General features: G+C 37.5%; 1 protein-coding gene across 2 annotated transcripts in view; it reads right to left on the bottom strand.

The window, feature by feature from the left end:
• The window catches only part of POLE2 (DNA polymerase epsilon 2, accessory subunit), a 29,769-nt gene that overhangs the window by 1,953 nt on the left and 2,245 nt on the right, over nt 1–25,571 (bottom strand). The window contains exons 2-18 of one of the 2 annotated variants that reach the window (XM_040226788.1): nt 25,028–25,128; nt 22,057–22,132; nt 19,808–19,885; nt 19,582–19,675; nt 16,100–16,174; nt 13,694–13,777; nt 13,082–13,138; nt 12,327–12,375; nt 10,853–10,925; nt 7,906–8,078; nt 7,259–7,348; nt 7,037–7,091; nt 5,991–6,050; nt 5,827–5,904; nt 4,409–4,517; nt 3,420–3,596; nt 1,295–1,362 (exon numbers count right to left, since the gene is read on the bottom strand). In XM_040226788.1, the coding sequence (XP_040082722.1) occupies nt 1,295–1,362; nt 3,420–3,596; nt 4,409–4,517; nt 5,827–5,904; nt 5,991–6,050; nt 7,037–7,091; nt 7,259–7,348; nt 7,906–8,078; nt 10,853–10,925; nt 12,327–12,375; nt 13,082–13,138; nt 13,694–13,777; nt 16,100–16,174; nt 19,582–19,675; nt 19,808–19,885; nt 22,057–22,132; nt 25,028–25,128 (1,497 nt within the window). The remainder of the gene's footprint in view (nt 1–1,294; nt 1,363–3,419; nt 3,597–4,408; nt 4,518–5,826; nt 5,905–5,990; nt 6,051–7,036; nt 7,092–7,258; nt 7,349–7,905; nt 8,079–10,852; nt 10,926–12,326; nt 12,376–13,081; nt 13,139–13,693; nt 13,778–16,099; nt 16,175–19,581; nt 19,676–19,807; nt 19,886–22,056; nt 22,133–25,027; nt 25,129–25,571) is intronic. The other variant, XM_040226789.1, reaches the window with a different exon arrangement.

Raw genomic sequence — 25,571 nt, 5'->3', positions numbered from 1 at the left:
TGTTTGCCCTTACCTAAAAGCATTCCAAATTTTAAAAATTTCTTTAAGGATTCATTGTTAACTAAAGTCAAACATATGTTCAGTTTATGGAACAGAGGCTAGAATATCAGTGACCTTTATGAGTATCTGGCTGGTTATATTCCAAAAACTAAGCTGTGCCTGGAATGCAGTAAGAATCAAATACATGTCAAATGAGCGAATCCAATAATAAAATTTAGTGTGTCCCAAAGTGAACAGACTTTTTCCTCCATAAATACTGAGCAGCAAAAATAATGCAAAAAAATTTTTTCAAGAAATATATATAAGAAACTATTAATCATGATTTCAGGGTTATGAAGTAGAGGTATGTTTTCTTTCTCTATTTTATACTTTTAAGCATTGTTTGAAATTTTTATCATGTATTTGTGCTTTTATTTAAATAAATTTGTTAATTACAAAAAGTAAAAAAAGGTTGAGTGTCAAGATTATATTCTCTAACAAGAACCTGGAGGTATTTGGTTACTCTTCTTAACTGGTGGGAAACAAAATACAATTAAAGGAGAAATCACATGTTAGGATGCCTGCATCTAAGGGGAACTGTTAAAAATGCACATTTCTGGGTGCTACAACTGGAGAGACATTTAATAAGGTTGGGATGGGATCTTGTAATTTAACACTTTTAACATGGACCTCAGAGGATTCTCATGCATGTGGTCTATAGGACACCCTCTGAAAACTACTACCCACCAGGTAATTATTCTTTTTTTCCTCAGGACCTCCCCACACCAACAATTCTTTCCTGCCAATTTAAGGCAGATTACCTCGGTTTTGAGTGGCTCAGCTGGTAAAGAATCTGCCTGCAATACTGAAGACCTGAGATTGATCCCTGGGTTTAGAAGATCCCCTGGAGAAGGGAAAGGGCACCCCCTCCAGTATTCTGGCCTGGAGAATTCCATGGACTATATAGTCCAGGGGGTCTCAAAGAGTCAGACATGATTGAGGGACTTTCAGATGTGGAAGGCAAGACTGCCCTTTTGCAATAATAACCTCATCACGAGTCAGCCTATAAAAGAACTAGCCCAGCCCTACAGCCAAACTGAGATTTCCCGCAGAAAACAGTTCTTGGTGTATCTCATACAAATGTGCCATCAAGTACATACAATTCTGTGTCACACAGCATGAACACAATAAGTTCAGCCTAGAACATTGACAATGAGCTACTGTAGTAATTTTTTAAAAACTCAGCACACCTTCAGAACATCTGATTTTTAGCAGTATTATGGCAAGAGACAGCTGTTTCTGAAGGCACACTTACCTATCTTCTACTATCTTATTGGAAGGATAAAAAACTTTGAATGAAAATCCACTTCTTGGAAAAGAGCCCTTTGGAGAGAAAAATGCCCATAAGTGAATACTCAACTTTTAAAAAAAGAACCCCTATTTTTAAAATCAGATTCCTCGCTCATGGCTTAAAGATGAAGGTACAAGATGTGACTATAAAGTAAGGAGACAAATTTCTGTATACTCTTTGTAGATAAAAAATATTACTATTAAAGTATCTCCTCTAGAAGGAAAAAGTAAAGTTGACCAGAACAGTCATGCTAAAAAATGTGGCCAGAAATGCTTAGGAGTGGGTCTACTTAAGTATAAGAAATAAGCAGTACTGAATGATGCTTAGTAAGCATATAAGAGACTCAAAACATCATGTTCAAGAAATCTTTCCCGCCCTTCTCCCCAGTGAAAACCTGGGATTGATGCCCCACCATGGTCCCCTCAAAGCAACAGAGCAGGGTCACATATACAACTGTCCATTAGTAAACTCTAAATAAAGCAGACTCTTATCTTTGCAATCTTTGTGTCCCTGGCACTAGCTCAAAACGTGGCCTATTGTAGGCATTCATTAATGGGAATAAGTATCAAGAAAGGATGAAACAATGTCAAAACCAAGTTTTAGGGACTTCTCTGGTGGTCCAGCGATTAAGAATCCACCTGCTAATGCAGGAGACGTGGGTTCGATCCTTGCCCCTGGAAGATCCCACATGCTGCAGGAGAACTAAGCCCATGCATCACAACCACTGAGCCTGTGCTCTAGAGCCTGGTAGCCACAGCTGCTGAAGCCCGCTCACCCTAGAGCCTGTGCTCTGCAACAAGAGAAGCCACTGCAATGAGAAGTCCAGGCACTGCAACTAGAGCATAGCCCCCATTCGCCACAACTAGAGAAAGCCCACATGTAGCACCAAAGAACCGGTGCAGCCAAAAGTAAATAAAATTATTTTTTTTTAAAGTTTTGAGCTTGTCCACAAAGGTATAAATAATGTAAAATGGTGGTTTATTCATTTACAAGATGAAAAAGAAGAAAAATTCAGAAATAAAGTGTTTTCAAATGCAGCATTAACTATGAGAACACACAAAGAGTTCAGTTTAAATAAGGAAATAGCCTCATTATGACAATATTGAAATATGAATACAGATTCTTTAAAAATTAGACCACAAATTACAAAAACAATGAAACCAAATCAATTGTGCACATCCTTACAGCAGTAGTTCCCAACCAGGGTCAGTTCTGTCCCCTAGAGACATTTGGCAGATACCTGAGGACATTTTCGATTGTTAAAACTGGGGGCTGCTACTGGCATCTAGTGGGTGGAAGTCAGGGATGCTGCTAAACACCCTGAAATGAACAGGACAGTGCCCAAAACAGAATTATCTGGTTCAAAATGTCAATAGTTGTGTGGTTGAGGAAGCTGGACATAATAAATGTGTGAGAAAAGCAGTAAGGGATGATGTTTCTAAAAGTGACCTAGATTAAAAAAAAAAAGAACCAAAAAATCAAAGTCTAAAATTCATAAGAATCAAGGAAGCATACATATTAAAAATCACTAGTGAAGATACTTGATATAAATAGCAACATTTATGCAGCATTTAACCCCCAAGTTCAAAAAGTCAGTTATATTTTTACAGAAATTCAGAAGCAACTTCAGGATTCTGAAGCATTTCAAGGTTCCACATAAAAATGAAATATTAAAGTTTGTCCCAGTAAGAATTTCAGCATTCATCAGGCTTAGATTTTGGAGCCCTGGACAATTTCTAAAAAAAGAAAAAATCACCCTCAATGGACAAGTACCAGTAATATGTGTACAGAGAATAGGATATATACTCTGAAAGTAATTTCCAGAAAGGAATCCCAAGGCAAATTACTCTGAAGGGGAAAATAGGCATTTGGATTTATAATGGTGCCTTTTTTTTTTTTAAGACTAAGTCACATTACTTTATAGTCACACGTTCTTTTGAAAGTTTAAAAATTTTCTCTTTATACCAAATTCCGTTATTTCATTGATAGTGTGTTTTTACTCCAACAGTAACTGATTAAACATATACTTTAAAGAAGTAACACTCTAATCTTGACAAATTATGATACATAATGTTAACTACATTCTTACAGGGTTTATGCAGAGGCATTCGGTATTGGTCAAAGTAAAAGGATCATATTTGTCTGCGATGACAAGTAGATCAGGCACAGGGTACACTCTCAGAGCATAGTCATATGCCCAGTACACTGGGCAGACATAGAGAGGGAGAGGAGTCAGGTGTCCTTGGGATAAGACAGTCTTTACAAACTACAAAAGAACGACACAAAACAAACTTCAGTGTATTTGTAAAAGCTAAAAGAGCAACAGAGAATTTCAAATTACTGATTACCAAACAGACTTAGAAAATTTGAGAAACATTTGGGAAAACTGAATCACAGAGCTTTGGGAACACTGATATGAAATTATCCTGTATTTTAGGAGAAATTTATGAGTTTTCATTTAATACTATAAAAGCTACTTCCCCAAAGAGTCATTTTGGAGCACTTATATTTTTAGCTGTACAATAAACTCATTTCCTAATTCTGTTCATCTAAAAATAATTCCACAGCTTGGGTAATGCCAAGAATATATACTTGACCTATATACACATTGAAGGTTATAAAATACATACTAAAAATGCTGTGTGTGATCTATTTCCATACTTATAAATGAGGATACATGTAACCAGTGATTGACAGCTGTATGTCAGGGAATCTCAATAAACACCACATCTTCCTAATGTGGGCATATCATAGGAAATATTTAAAAAACATGATTAAAAACACATTTTCTTTAAATATATATAAGTATGATGTAAGATTTGTGAGTTCTAAAGGCAAAACAGGAAGCTCCAAAGAAATTTCCTGCTTGTTCTGGGCTTTCTTCTGTCCATTAGGGGATACCTCAATAAGAAAACTGAGAAACACTGATTTAGGGAACAAAAATTACCTTACTGACAAAAGTGTGTTGAAATTATTTTGAACTATAAACAAAAAACAAAAGGGCAAGTGATTAAGTGACTTAAAATTTTATATAAAGTCACATGTAAGATACCTTAATAAAGAAGATGCTTAACTTACATGATTAGGAATATCCAAATTGCTACTAGGAAAACGGACACAGTTTCTGCACATTTTATTCACTAAGTCTTCACGAAAGACAATAATTTCTTGTGTACAATACTGAATTCTGAAATGAAAATGGTAGTTGAATGTGACTTCCTTAGAAAAAAATATAACGTAATTTTAAAGGCAAGATGTTTTATAATACATTCCCACTTCAAATTCAACCATAATCTATTCATCCATGCATATGACAGTAATTTATTGAGCTCTCTATATGTGTCTAGCATTACTTTAGGGATGAGTGAACAAAACAAAAAGACCCCAGCACTGATACAGTTCATTCTACTGGGAGTGGGCGTTCAGAGACGATAAACAACAGACATGAAGATTAATAGTATGTTGAGAGATGATTAAGTGTACAGCAAAAAGAAAAAGACTAACAGGGATCATTTGCAGGAAGGGAAGGTCAAAGGCTGGAGTATTTAATAGGAGGACCAGAACAGGTAGGACTCAAAATGAAATTTGATTTGAGCACAGAGTTGAAGGAAGTGAGAGAGTCATGCAGACACGCAGAGGCAGGCGGAGGGAGCAGGCAGAGCAGAGGCCCTAGGATAAACCATGCCTGGCACATCTGAAGAACAAAAGGAGGCTGGAGTCGCTGGAATAAAAGAGGAGAAGAAATCACAGAGGAGACGGGGCCAGGTCACCAGGGCCATGACCACCATTGCATAGGATATGGGCTGTTACCAAATAAAACTCAGATATTTGAAGGACTTCCTAAAAGCCTGCATGTGAGGAGAAACCCCGAAGATTGGCCTGAATGAATGGCTGGATAAGGGTGTTCAGAACTACAATGAGGAAAGCTACAGGACAGGGTGGGGCTAATGGGGGAAGATCAGAAGTTCGGTTTGAAGTTGTTTATTAGACATCCACGCGGGGATGATGTGTAGGTAACTGAATGTGTGTGTCTGGAGTCAGGGAGAAGGTCTGAGGTGGCGATATCAACGTGGGAGTTGTCAATACATAGAGGATATTTAAAGCTCATGGACTGGATAAAGTCACCGAAGGAGCAATTGTAGGTGGAAAAGAGAGGGAACCCAAGACTGAAAGCATTCCCTCAGTAAGAACCTATGGTCACCGTGGCACATACAGCAAATGCGTAATCCTTCCATTCTTCCACTGTAACTTTTCTTAAAGGAGGCATAATCGGAATATCTATTTTAAAATCTCCATCCATTATTAAGTTTCTAAATTCAATGTTAGTGAATTATTTAAATATAGTTAAAGTATTGTTAAAGTTTTGAGAAACCTAAAATAAAAAGAAAGTTTCTTTTTATCCCATGACAACCAAAATCTAGAGACAAATTTTAAGAAATAGGTTAATTTTTAAATGAAAGGTTAAAAAAACCACAATACAAAATACTAATATTTACCTGCAAGGATTAGTAGTAAAAACTGAAAATGGTACTCTTTGCCTGAATTCATTAGTGATGCTTTCAGCAAATGGTGGCCTATAAATACAATTAAGATGATATAGTATATATTTTTTAGTTTACAAAGTTTTCTTTACTGTTGCAAATATCTGAATAAAACTTACCTTGGTAAGATGGAACCAAATCCAGGATCCTCTGGGCCAGGTACAAACACAAAACGACTACTGTAGCAAAATTCAACATAATTCATTCTAAAAATATTATTATACTGCTACCCAATAGTCTAAAACCAAGTTATTGCCTTTAATTAAATTATAAAATTTTTAAATTAAATTTCATACATTTTAATAAATGAACTAATAAAAGTCTCTAGACCAATACCATCCAATAGATCTTTTTTGCAATGATGGAAGTGTTCTATATCTGTATTGCCTAATTACTGAGTACTTGAACTGTAGCTGCTGCTACTGCTAAGTCGCTTCAGTCGTGTCCAACTCTGCAACCCCAGAGACGGCAGCCCACCAGGCTTCCCCGTCACTGGGATTCTCCAGGCAAGAACACTGGAGTGGGCTGCCATTTCCTTCTCCAATGCATGAAAGTAAAAAGTGAAAGTGAAGTCGCTCAGTCGTGTCCGACTCTTCTCGACCCCATGGACTGCAGCCTACCAGGCTCCTCTGTCCATGGGATTTTCCAGCCAAGAGTACTGGAGTGGGGTGCCATTGCCTTCTCCATGAACTGTGGCTAGTGTGACTGAATTTTTTTTTTTTTAGTTTTTTTATTTTAGGTCGCACTTCCAGGTTTATAGGGTTGAGTTCCCTGACCAGGATCGAACCCGGACCCCTCCTCAGTGAAAGCACAGAGTCCTAACCACTGGACCACCAGGCAATTCCTTTAAATGATATAGCTTTAAATTTAAAGAGATCCATGTGGCCAGTGACTATAATATTGAAGAGTATAGTTCTAGACCATTGGAGTAATAATGTCATCAAGAAATTTGGATTATGGTTGAAATTATCACTCTTCCATTTAATACTTTTCAATATAAATCTCTACTAGAATGTAACATATATTATTGTGATAGAAGGATAATTTTATCTCCCAGCTATACTAATTTTCTCAACTTTTTTTTCCACTCATTTCTTAAATTAGGATTTATTTTTGTTTCTCAAATAACCCTTTAAATGAAAAAAATAGCAATAGAAATCATTACCTTTGATGAATATTTGGGTATTCACATATTATATCTGCCAAAGTTTTTAGGGAATCTAAAATTTTAAAGGGATATTGTATTTAATTTGCATATGATATACATAAATCAAATTTTATTTGATCAGATACAACTCTACATATTATTAATAAATTTAAATTAATATAGATTATTTCTTTTAGTTTATATAAATGTAGGAACACTTATTAAATAGATCCTCAATACCTTTCAAAGCTTGAACTTGATTTTTTCCATAAGGTGCAGATGAAAAATTACCACACATAATAAAGCAGGTTGGAGGTGCTGGTGAGTAACCTAAAAATAAAAGAATAAATGAGAATCACTTTTCTGGTCTAGAAATCATATTAAAATCTTTTAGCCATGAGCTTTTTTCTTTTTTTAGCCATGAGTTTTTAATAATAAAACCTTACTGTCTAAAAGCAATACCTTATTTTAATAACAACTTATTATAAAAAATAGTAATAATAGTGCCCATTTATTGAGCACTTATTTTGTGGCAGGCCCTGCAATGACTTGATTAATCCTCACAAAATCCCTCTAAACTGAGAGAGATTACGTAACCTGCCCAAAGTATTAGGCTGCAGTTTAAACCCAGCTCTGTCAAACTCCACAGCCTAAGCTGTTATCCACTCTTGTACTGTTTTAGGACTAATTCTTATTTATCATGAACACACACATACAGTTATTTTTCAAATGTAAAAATGTAACTCTTTAAGATGAACTCATTCAAAATATTTTACCGCTGAATCAACTTTTTTAACAAAAATAGACTACTCAAAAAGATACATTTTTTTAAAAGAATTTAAAGACATGAGCTCTCATAAAAAAGAACAGAAACAAATGGCACCTACCAGAAAACATGATGTGAAGTTTTTCCAATACTTCTACTTGGTCCAACCAAACATCAGATATAAAGACAAACATGGCATCTTTATTCTCATCCTCTAGTTGTTTTAGTTTTGCAGAAGTCTTCACAGATGTATTAGAAGGCCCTCCGAAAAAATTAATATTTCCATAGTATGCCCTAGGTAATTATAACACAATTATTACCTTCTATCCTATATTCTGTTGAAGATATTTTTCTGCTAATTCTACAAATTAAGCTTCTGTCTATCTAATGAGGTTATTTTCCCATCAATGTAAATTGTACCATGCAAATGTATTATTTGTACCACTTAAAAAGCAAACAAGTTTATTTAAACATTCTAAAATGAGAAAGGAAGCAACACTGAGTAAACAAAGTAAGAAGTAAACTATATCTGGACCTTTTAAAACTTACTAAAGCAAATATTAAAATAAATCATAATTTCCTTATATAGTTGAAAGTAGGAGAAATAGGTACTCAATTTGAATAATAACTAATAAAAGTCTCAAAAAAAAGTGCTAGCCATTTGACCAAGCAATTTCACTTCTAGATATCTGTTCTAAGAATTTAAAGATGTCTACAGAGACTTATCTACATCCCAGAATTGTGAAAATCTGGAAGAAACACTAAAGCTTCCTCAAAATGGAAATGAGTGATCTTCTGCACTCCCAGCCTCTACTGCTCTTGCCACCCACCCTTCACCGGCTGCCATTCTACAGTCCTCAGTTTAAATGTTGAATGCTATCCCACAGAACTGTCCCTTGAAGATCGCAACAGAAGTCAGATTTCCCCATTACACACACTTGGAGGACCCTGTACTTCTCTTTCATAGAACTTATCAAATTTGTAATCAGCAAATTATATGGGTGACGTTTAATGTCTGTCTCCCTAATCCAACACCTAGCACAGAGTCTGGCAATATAGTATGTGCTCAAAGTACATTGCTGAATGTCACAAATCATGTAATAAAAAATTTCATGGTAATGGAAAATGTTGACTGAATATTATTAGATGATGAAGCAGGTTACAAAGCATTGTACAGTATGTATTCATTTTCAGCATCCAAAAAAGCAAATAGATATAGAACCTGTATATTCTTATTAAGTCACTGTAATTATATCCTATAAAGTCACTGCAAACACTGCATTAGGGAATACTGAACCTTGCTCTTAAGGAAAATGTGTACTGGTATCAGACAGATTGTAATATTAAATCATAAAACACCTCATCTTAGTAGATTCTATTTTCTTTATCTTACAAAAAAGAAAGCAAAGTTCAGGTTTAGAAGTGTTAAATGACGTGCCTGAGGCCATCCCAATAACAGGTGACAGTGTTAGTTCACAATCTTGCAGTTATCAGAGGAATGAAATAAGATCAGAACATTACATAAACCAGAACATTACAAACAAAAATACCTAGTAGGCTGATTCTTGAGAAATTAAAGCTTAAAAAGGCCTCAGTAACATCTTCCATCCTTGATTCATGGAATATAAGATTCAAAGACAAGAGCAAGAGGAGCTGTTTTCCCAAGAAATGATCTAGGAATTCTAGGAACTTTAACAATACATCAGGCTCAGAAAACATAAGTCACATGTCTTTTACCAGTGAAAGAGAGCAACATGGCAATGGAATCCCAGCAAATCTGTACTTTAATTTAGAGAAAGTGGGACAATTTAAATAGAAGGTTATTTAAGACATTACAAAAATGAATGCTTGGCTAAACTGAAACGAATGTAACACTCAAGGCCAGCTTCCTTGATTATACCTCTCATTCGGAAGAGTACTTTTGAGGCTTGTATGAAACTATAACACCAAGACAACAGCAATTATGCTTTCAATATAGCCCCAAGAAACCCTACCATGATGTAAACCTAGCCACAAACGAGCACTAAAAGCACAACTTAAAAGTAAACTGGCTTGATGTGGGCTTGTATTCTCTGTGGCATGACCAGGACTTTACCCTGGATTTACTTCACCAGGAAGAAGATGCACAGCAAAAGCTGCCTGCCAGTGACTCCTCGCCAGCAAACATGGCCTTGGCCCCTGATTTATAACAGCAGACTGGATCTAAAATCTTAACCATCAGACTTCTTGAAATCATCACCATCATCATGGAATCTCAGGATAAGAATGCAACTACTTGAATTACCCCAGATGCCTACAGGCTCCAGGAAGCTAATACTAAATACCAAAGCAGCAGAGCTAAGGCTGACTAGGTGTGAATGAGGATGCATACATTTATCCTGCCCAAAGTGAGCCATCACTGAAGATGTTCCAGGTGAGAATTTAGGTGCGAAGTACTGCCAGAGCTGATTGTTCAAGATAACTCAGAAATCTCCTAATTTTCAAATATTGGACACTAATTCAAAATATGCTTAAATACCTCCAAGGGGAAACAAAAAATGTCTATAGACTACATTCAACCCACAGGCCACCGGCTACAACTTTCACACCATTATTCAGCCTCTGTCAAATTCCTTGAGTGACAGGGAATTCACTCCTCTAGAGAAAGTCCTTTTGGAACCCCTCTAATATTATAATGATTTTGCATATATTAAGTAACTATATAATTTGCTTCTTATAGCTTTCACTCAGTAAAATACAAAAACAAGAACTTTATATTAACATGGGAATTATATTCTTCTGTTTTCCTATCTCTTGTCTCAGTCCTATAGATAAAGAAGACCAATGGATTGGAAATCTTTCCCAGTGAAAGCCAAATACAAAGAGGCAATTGCAACCAGGCTGGAGTCAACCCACTAGTTTTCAGTTTTATACAAAGTCCAGTCTTTTAACTCTCATTTTCCATTGCTCTTCACCTTCTAACACAAAGTCTGAGGACTTGTAATGATTGACACGTGATATACTATCTTACATTTATTGCTGCCAGTATTCTAAAATTTCTATAGAGTTTAAGTCAAACATTTTTATACCTAGTAGTACTAGAGGGTTCAGTGGGTGGAAATCCAAAGGCATTGACATGAAACACCTGATCTTCAAACCAACCTGAAAAACAGATAAGTAACAAATCACTTTCATTTGTCCAATTTTCTTGTTCGAAAGGACAAAACTGGAACTCAAAGCAGTAATGCTAGGCCATCGTTTAATCCCTGGTCAACTAGCCACAGAATTCACCAGCCCCACTGAGCTACAAAACAGTTTCAGGTTCAGAGACAGTCTCAGTTCTTTTTTGTTTTTTTATTTTTGGCCACACCATGTGACTTGCAAGATCTTAGTTTCCCGACCAGGGATGGAACCTGGGACCGTGGAAGTGAACATGCCGAGTGCTAACCACTGGACCACCAGAGAATTCCTGATAGTCCCGGATCTATTAAAAAAAAAAGTCATGAAATTGTAATAGATTTATAAGTAAAACTTTTCCCTTTCTTATTTCCCATTACATGTTACAGACAGATAAGGTACACAGATAAAAATGTGGTTTTTTACATTTATTTTTTATTGGAGTATAATTATATAACAAAGTATATAACAGAGTAAATCAGCTAAATGTATGCATCTGTCCACTCTCTCTTAAGCCTCCCTCCTCCTCCATCCCACTCCTCTAGGTCATCACAGAGCTTCAAGCTGAGCTCCCTGTGCTGTACAGGAGCTTCTCACAGCTATCTGTTTTACACATGGTAGTGTATCTATTTCAATCCTGCTCTCCCAATCGGTCCCACCATCCCTTTTCCCCCTGTAGCCACAAGTCCATTCTCTACATCTGCATAAAAATGTCTCATTTTATGACTCTATGTGCAGTCTTTTTTTCTTTTAACTTCACTAAGATATAATTCACACATCATACAACCCTTTAAAAGTGTATACCTCAGGACTTCCCTGGTGGCCCAATGGTTAAGAAGCCACCTTGCAATGCAGGGAACACAGGTTTGATCCCTGGTCTGGCCAGATTCCCACATGCTGCAGGGCAACTAAGTTCCTTTGCCATAACTACTGAGCCTGCTCTCTAGAGCCTGGAAGCTGCCACTACTGAAGCCCACACACCCTAGAGCCCATGCTCTGTAACAGGAGAAGCCACCACAATGAGAAGTCCATGACTCACAGCTAAAGAGTATCCCCCACTTGCTACAACTAGAGAAAGTCCATACATAGCAACAAAGACCCAGCGCAGCCAAAATTAAGTAAATCAATAAAGATAAATTAAAAACGCATACCTCAGCAGTTCTTAGTCTATTCACAAGTTGTACAACCATCAGTACTAATTTCAGAATATTTTCATCATCCCAGAAAGAAACCCTGTGCCCATTAGAAGTCTGAGAGTTAATGTCAGAAGTATGCTCTAATAATCAATATTCCCCTGAGTTACACTGTTAATGTATTTTAACCAGTGTAGAAACGGTTTTACTATAAAATGATAAGGAGGACAGGGGAAAAAAAATACTAACTTACCCTCTGCTAAGACAAAGCATGATTCTGTGTATAAACCACTATGAAACTGGTATACAGTAATTAAGGAAAATAATTCTATTTCTATGCTTGAGGTAGTGATAAAGTCGATATACATTTTGGGCTCAACAGGACTTTCAAATAATACATTCAAAGACTGCTGCTGCTGCTGCTAAGTCACTCTAGTCATGTCCAACTCTGTGCAACCCCATAGATGTCAGCCCAGCAGGCTCCCCTGTCCCTGGGATTCTCCAGGCAAGAACACTGGAGTGGGTTGCCATTTCCTTCTCCAATGCATGAAAGTGAAAAGTGAAAGTGAAGTCCCTTAGTTGTGTCCGACTCATAGCGACCCCATGGACTGCAGCCCACCAGGCTCCTCCATCTGTGGGATTTTCCAGGCAAGAGTATTGGAGTGGGTTGCCATTGCCTTCTCCGACATTCAAAGACTACACATTTAAAACTCTGAGTAGATTATAGCTTAAAAAATGTTAGGTTTAAATATCCCCATATCTGATTCTAAGATGTAATACTGAAGATATAGATCATTTTTAGCATGTTATAAACTTTTTCAGTGATTTGTCTGGATACAGCAAATAAGGGGGAATTAAACATTTTTGTCTCTAGTTAGGATTATGTCTCTAGATTCCTACACCACCATATGGAAGTTACACTAAGTACCCAAATAGGTAAATTTGATATATAATCAATTTCCCCAATTCATTTAACACAGATTAAAAAAAAATAAAAGTGAAGGATATAGCTTTACTAAGATCCAGTTGTATTGTTCCTGTAGGGTCTTCCAGAAAAAATTTTCCCTAAAAAAAATCAAAAGAAATATGTCCACATTTATGTAAAAATGAATACTATGGCAAAACAATTAAGATACTGACAATTTTGACAACAGAATATAGTAGAGAGTACTGTAGATTTTTTTAAAAAATCAGTAATTCCAAGTCTAGGCTTTTCCATCACTTAATTAAGACTCAGAGTCCTCAGAGGTATCAAACAATGACTACTGCCGATCAAGAGATGGCAGCAGGGACATTTGCTGGCTGCCACAAGAGGGACCTCACCAGATGCCTTCACCTAAGAGAGCCAACTGCATCTCCCAGGGAGCAGGATGTGGTCTACAGCTTTGAATGCTTAGAAACTGAGAAGTCAACCAGAGATTACTGGGGAACTAATTTCAGGCTATGCAAACTGGTGGCTTGTCTACTCAGGAAACCAAATGCAAATGAAAAAGTTACTTGGTAACTGAAGTAGCTGCTTTCAATGAAGAATACATTCCAGTGCCCTCTGTAAAAATGCTGTATGACATTTCAGTCTGAAGGCTGAAAATAAAAGATGGATGCTTATCAAGTTTCACTTACCTCTTTTAACTGGGTTATCATCCCAAGAACAATCACATCTCCAATTTTGCTTGTACTGCCCAATAGGGTTTCTATTGTCTTAAGCTAAGATAAACAAAATAAACTCTTAAGGACTGAAAATATATTCCTTTAAGAAACTAATCTTCTTTTTTTTTCTAAAAATAAGTAAATTTTGAGTGGACACTGCAGTATTTACACCTATTTTACAGTAGAAAATCAAATAAAACTTAGAAAATATAATTTTATCCTATAAAAAGCTAAAATAGCAACTGATGATATCTTGGGAGAATTATGCCTAAAGAAACACCATGTCAACACAGGCCTTTACCAATGACTGAAGTTTCATACCATATTATTTTGAATAATGATAAGTATATTTATCTTTAAAGTATAGAAGAATATGAATTTTATTTGTCAGTCTCTTCAGCACCTGCAAATTAGTGGGCTACTTAAAAAGTTATATTCTACTGTAACTTTATTTAGTATTTTGAAAGTCTGTCATTATTACTTATATTCTCAATTTGATCATTATATTTTTATCAGAAAGTTAAAGGTAGTAATAATTGGGGCACTATTTTAAAGGGATCCTTTCTGACCCTTTTCTATACATATAATCCTAACACTATATTAGTACACATATACACAATTTATAAACATATACCCATACAGTTTGTTTTATTTGCAAAGATGAAATCATATTATTTGTATTATTCTTCAAATTAACTTTTTAAGTTTAATACATCTTAGACATGATTGCATTTAACTATATTTAGATATACTTCATTCTTCTTAATGGATAGAAATATCTATAGTATATATACAACAACTTACCAAACAACTTAAAGGGCATAATCACAACATCCCATAATAATGTTAACATATGACATTGAAGTTCTCTTTAAAAACATGAACCTCAAGTGACATAAGAATACAATGTTTATTTTAAACAGTTTTTAAAATATGAAATACTTGGGAATAAATCTGAAGAAAAGACATGTATCCTAAAAACTGGATTAGGTAAAGATTTCTTAGAAACAATACTAAAAATATGAGCCATAAAAAAAAAACTTATAAGCTAGACTTCAACATAATTAAGAACTTAAGTATTTCAAAAAGACCGTTGAGAGAATAAAAAGACAACTTACAGACTGGGGAAAATATTGCAATTCGCAATCAGTAAATAAAGCAACACAGGAGTACAAAGCTATAACAAAGTAAGGATACCATATTTGTAGTTTGCAAAGGTAGAATGCCATACAGGGACTATAAATGGGGATTTAAATAATATACCAACAGGGATACAAAATTAGCCTGGAAAGATAACAAGAACAATAAATTATTTAGCTAAGCCTTAACGTTACTTTGGCAAAGAGGAAAGGTGAAATAATGCTTCTGGGCTGTAGGTATCTGAGTTGCTATAGGAAACTTAATATATATGAGAAAACACATAGACAATCATTGGTAGAGAAACATAAATAATGTCAACGTCCAGAACTTAATATTTTTTTCTGATAGCAGAAACTATCAAACACTATCAATGTTTTCTCCTCATGGTGCTGCCATCAAACATTAATTTAAGCATTATCTAGTATTGTTTTAGTATCTATCAGACTGCTCATCATTATGAATTCTGATCTAACATGGTAGAGAACTGAATGAACCTGAGCAGAGCCTGGGCTCTTCAGAAGTTATGTGGAAACTCATAGAAACGGTGGGGCCTAGCCGGAAGGAGCTAAGGACTGTCCCGCAGCAGGGTTCCATGTGCTGAAGCAGGGAACAAAGCCGCTGATGGACTGACAGTAACCAGGTATATGGCTGGAACAAAAGTGACGGTGCTGTTTGGTAACTGCTTCCTGAAATGAAACGGCAGAAGGAGCACAGGTGGCAGGAAACATTCCCCCTCTCCCTGGACGACACTGTGGCCTGTCTGTGCTTTCTCGTGCGTTCTATAAATGTGTTTCCTTAGCGCCTTCAGTAAAGTTTTCACTCCAACTGAAATAACATGTCTGGGCTGAACAAGTGTGTGGTGGTCACTAGAAGGCTGGATTGGGCAAAGAGCAGGATTTCAGAGTGGGAGTGAGAGTGAGATAGGTAATGTTGAGGGTTGGTCAGAAAGTCAGCAAATGGACCAGGAGGACTAGGGTTCTGTCCTGGTGGTAAGAGACTATCTGGGGGCTACCAGCATCTCAGGGCCTGCCCCAAAGAAGGAAGTAGATGATTCTGTTAGAGATTTGTAGCACCCGGGTCATAAGGCACAGACTTTGCCAAGAGGGGGTACACGCAGGTCAGTTAGCTAAACAGTTATCAGTGGTTCATTTGCATTTAAAATTCAATAAATTAGAATTAAGCAACAAATATTAAACTTGTATACTTACACCCCCTGAATAATAACGATAACGTTCTAACCTGGAATTTGCTTCCACTTTCATCAGGGTGAGAACCTATCACTGGAGGAGTAAATAATTCATGTCTGTGGGTTCTCTAGAAGAAAGAAAAATTCACATGAATTACTGAGGCAAACCTTTAAAACAGCACTATTCATTAAAATAGCACCCTGACAAACCATTGTTCTTAAATTAACATTACTATTATTTATTCTCAACAGACTTGAAAACCCCACATACTTTAATGTACAAATATCTAGAAATGCAATTTTTAAAAAAAATGTTAAGGCTTTTTAAAAAAGGTCTATTGTGTACCTGGCAGTAATGCACTCTGGGCTGATATGAAATGACAAACTAAAGCTGTCATCCTCAGAGGCAGGGGCCAGTGAGAAAGAAGTGTCAACAGGTCACAATACAACCAAGGACCCTGAGAAGAAGGGGCCATTCAATGAGATCCTAAGTGATAAAAAGGACTCTGCTAGTAAGAAACAAGAGGAGACTGAGACAAGATATTTTAGGCAGAGGAAGGGAACTGTCACAGAAGGAGTTCTAAAGAATCAAGGAGTGTTAGGGAAGTGATGTGAAGTTTAGAACAGTTGGATCACAAGGTACCCAAGTCAGATAATGCAAGAGACTGGCTGGAGTCTCTATTTGGGAAACTATACCCCACTATACACGGTGGTACACAAAGTTTAGGTAGGGCAGGTACCCTTCCCCCTCCACTGACATACCACCAAGACCTAGCAAATCAAAGTACTCCATCCCCTTGGCCATTGATTGGTTCAGGGTTGAATAAGTGCCTAAAGCTGCGCCAGTAAGTGACAGTTACTAGAACTTTTGAAAAAGAACAACTCTCTAAGAGTCACTAAGGCCACTAGTGGCCACATCTGTCACCTCATAGGGAGAATTTGTTTGAAAGTAAGATGAATTTTTTAAAGGTGCTGGGAGATGGAAAGAGCTAGATGCCTCAGGACATTGTGTGAGCACCTGGCTCCAGGTGTGCTTGACACAAGCCAAGAAATTCCTTTGTCTGTTTTTGCCAGTTTGAGTTTCCATTACCTCTAACAGAAAAGCCCTAACAAGACAGACTCTGCATGCCAAACCAAGAAGTTAGTCTTACACACAATTGAAAATAACAATTTTGAAGTAGAATGGTAAAAGCAGATTTGTGTTCAGGAAGATAACTGCAATAAAAATATGCATGGACTAAAATTCAACCCTTAAAAAAAAATGTATGTATTTATTTATTTGGCTGTGCTGCATTTTAGCTGTTGCACAGGGGACCTTGGATCTTCACTGAGGCATGCAGGATCTTCAGCTGCAGCATGCAAACTCTTAGTTGTGGCATGTAGGATCTAGTTCCCTGATCAGGGATTGAACCCGGCCCCCCTGCATTGGGAGTATAGAGTCTTAGCCACTGGACCACCAGATTCAACCCTTTTAATGAGGTTCGGGAGGGTTTAGTGACACTCCCAAATAATATCGTAGGCTCTAACACATAATTTTTAAAAAGAAAGAAAAAAGAAAGTGGTATTTACTGAGCATCTTCTCTGTGAAAAGCACTAGGCCAAATTTGGTGGAGGAAATAAACAAGGAGTGTGCAGTTTGACAACAGGGCTAAGCACCCCGAATGCCCAGCAGGACCAACTCTAGTAAATGACACTGGAGATACACTGAGTCGTCAGAGGGTTGAAAGCAGAAAGAGACTGCATCCAATCGGAGATCACAGAGGGCTTCGGAAAACAGGAGGATCTGAGAGGGCCCTTCCAGAATGAGGAGGGTTTCAACAGTAGAGATAAGACAGAAGAGCAGCAAGAGAGTGAATAGTTTACACAAAGTCACAGAAGAAGTGAAGAATCAGAAAAATTCCACGTTTCAGTTTTGGCTCCTCTACTTTTCTGAGGGAAAAGTAGAGATTAGGCCAAAAATGTGTGACTGGAAGATTTGTACTTAATCCAATAAGTAGTAAACTTCCTTGAAAGACTTGTGAGCAAAATCATTACAGGATTGATTGGTGCTGAACTTTGGGAAGAGCAATCTGGCAGCACTGTGTAGAGGATGGAGGCAGGAGAGAATAGATGTCTTCAGGGCTCATTCTCTTCAAGCTCTGTTCAGTGCTTACTCCTGCTGACCACCCCCTCCTCCTTGAAACCTCCCGGTGCTTCTGCCGTATAACAGCACCCTAACCTAGCCCCCAGACTTATCCTCTTCCCTTTTCCATTATCTCTCAGGAGCTCAGCCTCACCTGTGACTCAAGGCAGATGTCCCCTCAATCTCTCTCCCTACCCAGATCTCTTTCTTTCCCTGCAGACATGCATCTCACCTGATATCCTGCTGGCGACCTGAACTCAACTGTTTGAAATAGAACCTGCCATCACCTTCCCCCTTCTCCTTTTCCTAGCTGTTAACTTTTTATCATTACGCTACCCATGTACTCTCTCAGGCTCAAAACCTTAATCATCTTTGAGTTTTCACTCTCCCTGTTCTTGTCCAGTCACCACGAAACTGTGGCTTCCATGTTCCTGGACTGTCCCCTCTTTCTGCTCCCCTTGCCTGCCTTCATTCAGGCTGTCATTTATGCCAGGACTAATATCACAGACACCTGTAAGTCTTCTCTCATACTCTAATTCATTCTAAAATCTACTGAGAGAGGAAGTGTTCAAGGAACCTGCTGTAATGAATCACTGTGGTATTTTAAGGCTCCTTGTACCAAGAGAACAGAGTCCAACTCCCAAGAATGGCATCCAAGGCACATCCATGATTTAGCTGCCACTTGACTTTACAGACTTATCCCATGCCACTCCTCCTCACGAGCCTTCCTCTCCACACGAAGGACTGAGTGCTCATCATTTCCTGCACAGCGTCCACTTAACCTTTAGCCCTTTGTTCACAGTTCACCACCTTTCCCCCATTTCCACAAGATCAAAGCAATCAAGGTCCCTGTCAAATGCCATCGTTCCCCTGAAGCTGTCTCCGATTTTTCTATGGAATGCATTCTCTTTGTATTTCTTCTAAAGCATGTATAAAATTCTACTCTATATTTTATTTGTGCACATGTCTTCAACTTCATAGACTATAGTAGGAGGCAAATGTTGGGCTCAAGTCAGACTGACTAGATTCAAATCCTCATTCTACTTACTAGATATAACCTCTGGGCTAGTGACTAAATTTCTCTATGGCTCAGTTTCCCATCTGTAAAATGGATGAATAATGGCATTTATACTACTGAATGTTGATATTATGGTGATTAAATGATAAGCAATGTCTGTAAAGTAATAATGCCTGGTATATCAAAAGCATGTGAAAAATGTTAGCTACTATTTTTACCATCATCATGACTGTTAAAGTATTTTTTTCATATCTGTATCCTCTATATGGTCTCAAACATAGACAGCCCAACAACAGTCTACTGAATGACAAACTTTAGAGTACAAAAGCCCATCCTTTGATTATTCCTGAGTCTAACCTAAGTTGAAACAGTCTCTTTCTCCCCCTCCAACTTACCTGGTGCAAAATTGTGTATCGTTCACGAAACAGCTCTGCTTTATCTCTTGCTGTCCCAAATAAACTTGGTGCAGGGTGGTTGGTCATTAATAAACTAGAAAAAAAAGAATATTTCTATTTATGAGTATCATAATACACAAAAATAGATCAAAAATGAAAGACTATATACCTTCTGAAAAAATATATACATTTGAAATTAGCTTAAATCAATGGACGGCATACTTACGGAAGAAATTTTTTTCTTTCTGAATTGTACACAAAGCGTGGGATATCAAATGCTCCTATGATATTGAAGATATGATCTCTGAAAAACAACCCATAAGAACAAACCTGATTTACTAAAGAATAAGTATTCCAAGTGAACATGAAAACTTGCATTATAATCTTAGTCATACACATATACTTTCCACAGATCATGTAAACAATTTTTTGTAGTGTCAAAAATAATACAAGGTTTTTAGCCTGTATATTTTCCTCTCAGGGAAAAGAAAGCACTGCCAATACTCTCAAACAAACAAAAAATTTAATCAACTTCTAATTAATAATGTCATCTGTTGGAAAAGAACATTTATAATAAAATAGTGACATCTTAAAGAAATCTCTAATATATACTACTTTTATAAGCTACAATATTATTAAAGGGTATAATTCATTTCCAACTATTTTTTAATCCAAACTATCATGCAAAAGTGACCCAGGAAAAGATGTAAACAGAAAAAAGAACTGCCCCCAAATTATGACTATATTATTGACATGTATAGTGTTAGAGAAGGGCAATTCACAAAATAATTTACCTTCAGACACTTCTAATATAACCATGTTTGAATGAGGTTAAATAGCACTATTCTCAGCACTACTGCATAAATATTCCAATCTAAAAAAAAAATTCCCTAAAATTATATCTATCTCCCAAAATGAAAATGGTCAAAAAAACTTCATGCTCACCTGTTGGTAGCACCTAGTACAGAGAAGCAGAAAACCAGTGAACTTGAAACAAGCCTTGATTCTAGGCACAGCGCCATGGTTTTCTAGTGGATCAGTCTCAGCAAGTTATTTAACTTACCCATGCTCCTTATGCATCTATAATAATGAGAGCCTCTCTCTCCCTTCTGCTATAATATAATGACTTTCTGACAACTGGAGTTGCAAAGATGATTTATAATTCAGTCCCCACTCGACCTCTATATTGGCTGACAGTAGCATGGCAGCCCACTCCAATATTCTTATTTGGAGAATCCCCATGGACAGAGGAGCCTGGAGGGGGGCAATCCATGGAGTTGCAAAGAGTCAGACACAACTGAGCGACTAAGCACAGCACAGCAGCATATGAACAGCTTGACAGAAACAATGGGTACCTTTAACGCCTACTTTAGGATAATAATCCTTATACTTTGATACAATTGGTTTGAATTTCTAATGAGGGATTTAGGAGCAAGTACTCTAGTATCTTAAACAATGAGTTGGCAAGGATAAAATTTAAATACCTTTCTCTATTTTTTGCAGCTCTAATAAGTTCTAATAGGAAAAAGATTAAAACTTTGAGATAGACATGTACACACTGCTATATTTTAAATAGATAACCAACAAAAACCTATCGTATAGCAAAAAAAAAAAAAAAAAAGATTAAAACTACTGACCAAAAGGAATAATGACTCCTTTCAATTATCTCTATTGCCCCAGTAGGAAAAAAAATGTTAAAACTGTTTCTTTTCATTTTTCCCAGATGTTTTTGTTTCAATTAAACCCTGTGAATTTGGAAAGCAGGAGGAAAAGGAAAGAAGTACACTTGGGAATAAAACCCAGAAAAATTACTGCCATATAAATTCCTAAGCTCTAACAGTATGAGACAGGGTAACAAGTCATAAAGCTGAGGTTCTACCCTCCTTTGCCATTCAGCATGTTACCCAAGTTAAGTCCCTGAACTTTAGGGACTCAGCCCTTTCAAAACTAAGATAAAAAGTAAATTATACCTCTGAATAATCAATTCAATTCACCTGTAGCATATAAAATATTAAATCAGTTGGGTAAGTGGCAAAAGTCTGTCATGGTACAAACACATCAAAATCTCAAATCCTTAGATAAAAATAGTAAAGATGAGTCATGTAATATTGAGGTTTATAATAAATAGTCACTCAGTCGTGTGACTCTGAGACCCCATGGACTATAGCCTGCTAGGCTCCTCTGTCCATGGAATTCTCCAGGCCAAACTACTAGACTGGGTAGCCATTCCCTTCTCCAGGCGGTCTTTCCAACCCAGGGATCAAACCCAGGTCTCCCGCATAGCAGGCGGATTCTTTCCCATGAGATACCAGGGAAGCCCAATGATAGCTTATAATGTAAGCTATCACCAAAAAGAAACACAAAGAAAGAACCACTGTAGAAATGGTGACCACTGGGTATTTTCCCAAGAAAATAATTAAAATAAGCACTCAATAACACTTCTGTACAGGGAAAAAGTGAAATTTGTCCACATACATAGTTTCATCTACTGACTGACTGCATTCCTGGACTGCTGCTTCCACTACCGATCGCTCAATCATGTTTGATGACACTGAAAAGAGAAGTTCAAAGTCAAATTTTAAAAACAGGCATACAATTTAGTTCTCTCCACATATGGCTGTTTTTCCTTAAAATAATCTGTAAACACTAACCCCAAGATTCTCATTACATAGGTTTTAGGAGGAAAAACCATGTTAGGTTAGAACAGTAACTAACAAAAGTCTCATCTCAAATATCTTAATTTTCTTCTCTCAAATACACTTATAATACCTTGATACACAGTCAAATGCCTCAGCTTTCTAAATAGTGTGTAGCAATATACATTCAGGTATACAAATGCTTCTGTAAGCTCCTAGGTTAATATGGTTACATTAGTATAACTTTTCATCACAACTGCTATGTTTCTTCCTTTTTGTGTGTGTGTGGCTGTGCTTGGCCTTCGTTGCAATGTGCAGGCTTCTCCAGTTGCCCCATGGCATGCAGGATCCTAGTTCCCCTATCAGGGATAGAACCCACGTCCCCTGCACTAGAAGGCAGATTCTTAATCACTGGACCACCAGAGAAGTCCCCACAACTGCTATGTTTCAACAGGCATGAGAGTAACAGTAATAACAATAACTGCCACAATTTATTAAGCCCTTAGTAAACAAGTGACACTATGCTCAGTACTTCACAAGCATTACTGGATAGATGTCCTATAAGACTCATGTTCAAGCCATGTCTCACAGATGAGGAAAGCGCAACTCCAAGAGGTAAAATAACCTGCTGATGAACATAACTGGAAGGAGTAGAGAGCAACACAAACCAGAGCCTGGTGACTGGGTGCCCTTAACCACTGTGGTATGTTCTCAGGCAAAACGCCATCATGTGCCATTCAGTTCAGTTCAGTTCAGTCGCTCAGTCGTGTCTGACTCTTTGCGACCTCATGAATCGCAGCATGCCAGGCCTCCCTGTCCGTCATCAACTCCGGGAGTTCACTCAAACTCACGTCCATCAATCGGTGATGCCATCCAGCCATCTCATCCTCTGTCATCACCTTCTCCTGCCCCCAATCCCTCCCAGCATCAGAGTCTTTTCCAATTAGTCAACTCTTCGCATGAGGTGGCCAAAATACTGGAGATTCAGCTTTAGCATCATTCCTTCCAAAGAACACCCAGGGCTCATCTCCTTTAGAATGGACTGGTTGGATCTCCTTGCAGTCCAAGGGACTCTCAAGAGTCTTCTCCAACACCACAGTTCAAAAGCATCAATTCTTCGGCGCTCAGCTTTCTTCACAGTCCAACTCTCACATCCATACATGTGCCATTAATGTATACTAATTTTCTAAAATTAATCATTTCTAAATTTTCAACTATAAGGAAAATTTTAAAACAAAGATATATTTAAAATTCTACCCTTAGAAGTAAAAATGATATATAATAACAATTTCTCCTCTATCATAGAAAATTTCCACCCATTTAACTGAAGAAACTGGCATCTGTACAACCTATGAGAGCAAGGCACACCCACGTCCCTTCTTCAGTGCTCTAGAAACGGGACATTTTTTTCTAGGAGAAGAGCATTTCTCTTTTGTAGGTCCATGCTTATGGCAAAAGATTGAATATTTAACAAAAAGATCCCTCAAGAAAGGCTGAGGCAGGAAGGGAAAAGTTATTCTCGCTCATTTTTTTCCCTCAAACATTTAAAAATAACTAACTTGAGGAATCTGTATGCAGCTCAGGAAGCAACAGTTAGAACTGGACATGGAAAAACAGACTGATTCCAAACAGGAAAAGGAGTACATCAAGGCTGTATATTTTCACCCTGCTTATTTAACTTATATGCAGAGTACATCATGAGAAACACTGGGCTGGATGAAATACGAACTAGAATCAAGATTGCTGGGAAAAATAAAAATAACCTCAGATATGCAGATGACACCACTCTTATGGCAGGAAGTGAGTAAGAACTAAAGAGCCTCTTGATGAAAGTGAAAGAGGAGAGTGAAAAAGTTGGCTTAAAGCTCAACATTCAGAAAACGAAGATCATGGCATCTGGTCCCATCACTTCATGGCAAATAGATAGGGAAACAGTAGAAACAGTGGCTGACTTTATTTTTTTGGGTTCCAAAATCACTGCAGATGGTGACTGCAGCCATGAAATTAAAAGACGCTTACTCCTTGGAAGTAAAGTTATGACCAACCTAGACAGCATATTAAGAAGCAGAGACATTACTTTGCCAACAAAGGTCTGTCTAGTCAAGGCTATGGTTTTTCCAGTAGTCATGTATGGATGTGAGAGCTGGACTACAAAGAAATCTGAGCACCGAAGAATTGATACTTTTGAACTGTGGTGTTGGAGAAGACTCTTGAGAGTCCCTTGGACTGCAAGGAGATCCAACTGGTCCATCCTAAAGGAGATCAGTTCTGAGTGTTCATTGGAAGGACTGATGTTGAAGCTGAAACTCCAATACTTTGGCCACCCAATGTGAAGAGCTACACATTTGAAAAGACCCTGATGCTGGGAAAGATTGAAGGCAGAAGGAGAAGGGGACAACAGAGGATGAGATGGTTGGATGGCATCACTGACTCAATGGAGATGAGAGGGAGGGACAGGGAGGCCTGGAGTGCTGTGGTCCATGGCGTCACGAAGAGTTGGACATGACTGAGCAACTGAACTGAACTGAACTGAAGTAACACAAAGAAATAGGCATACAGAGAAAAGAAAGTGACCATAATGGAATCAGAGGGAAATTTCATAAAAGGGAAGAACTGTAAAAGAGTCTCTGGGAATGCCCCAAGGTTCCAACAGAATTAGAGGCTCCCCCTTAGCAACAAGTGCTACCAGGGGTATGTCTCATGCCACCGAGACATTCAATACTGAGTCCTCAACTTTTCCTTAAACTTTTTAAGATAACTGAGGATGTAGAACTACATGAACAATATACGTTACAGAGAATGTTACTTACAGGGTTGCTTTTCAACTGCATCGATGATCTTTTCCAGGGCATCTTCAAGCTCTATTTCATTGATAGACTGAAGAGCTTCTGTGAGGTACTTAACAGCTTCACTGATAAGAGAGACTGGTAATTAAGGCTACACGTTTTATGCCAAAATCTGGCAAACATTCGTCAATCCAGCACTGAAATTAAGACCTACTCACTCACTCCTCCCTGCAAGCAATACTCCCCTTTCCTGTGCTTTCTGAACAAAGTCTTTCCCCTACCCACTGCCAATAGAACCATTCTTAAAATCCCAAATCACATCCTTCTTCTAGGGAGACTTCCTAAACCAGCTCTACCAGCTGCAATCTTCCCTTCCTTCTGAAATTGTTAATCTCACTTATAGGTACCTTACATCTGCTATATCAAGTACCCTTGTACTATTACTTGACATTAATAAACTCAGTCTGCTTCAATGTTCTGAATATAACAATTAAATTTATTAACTTAATAATGCATTTGCTTAAGTTCCAGTAATTTCGTTTTCAACTGTAAAATAAGGGGAAAAAAA

The sequence above is a fragment of the Oryx dammah genome, unplaced genomic scaffold, assembly GCF_014754425.2.
Source record: "Oryx dammah isolate SB20612 unplaced genomic scaffold, SCBI_Odam_1.1 HiC_scaffold_26, whole genome shotgun sequence".
NCBI classification, from domain to species: domain Eukaryota; kingdom Metazoa; phylum Chordata; class Mammalia; order Artiodactyla; family Bovidae; genus Oryx; species Oryx dammah.
This window is presented reverse-complemented; position numbering and strand designations above follow the sequence as displayed.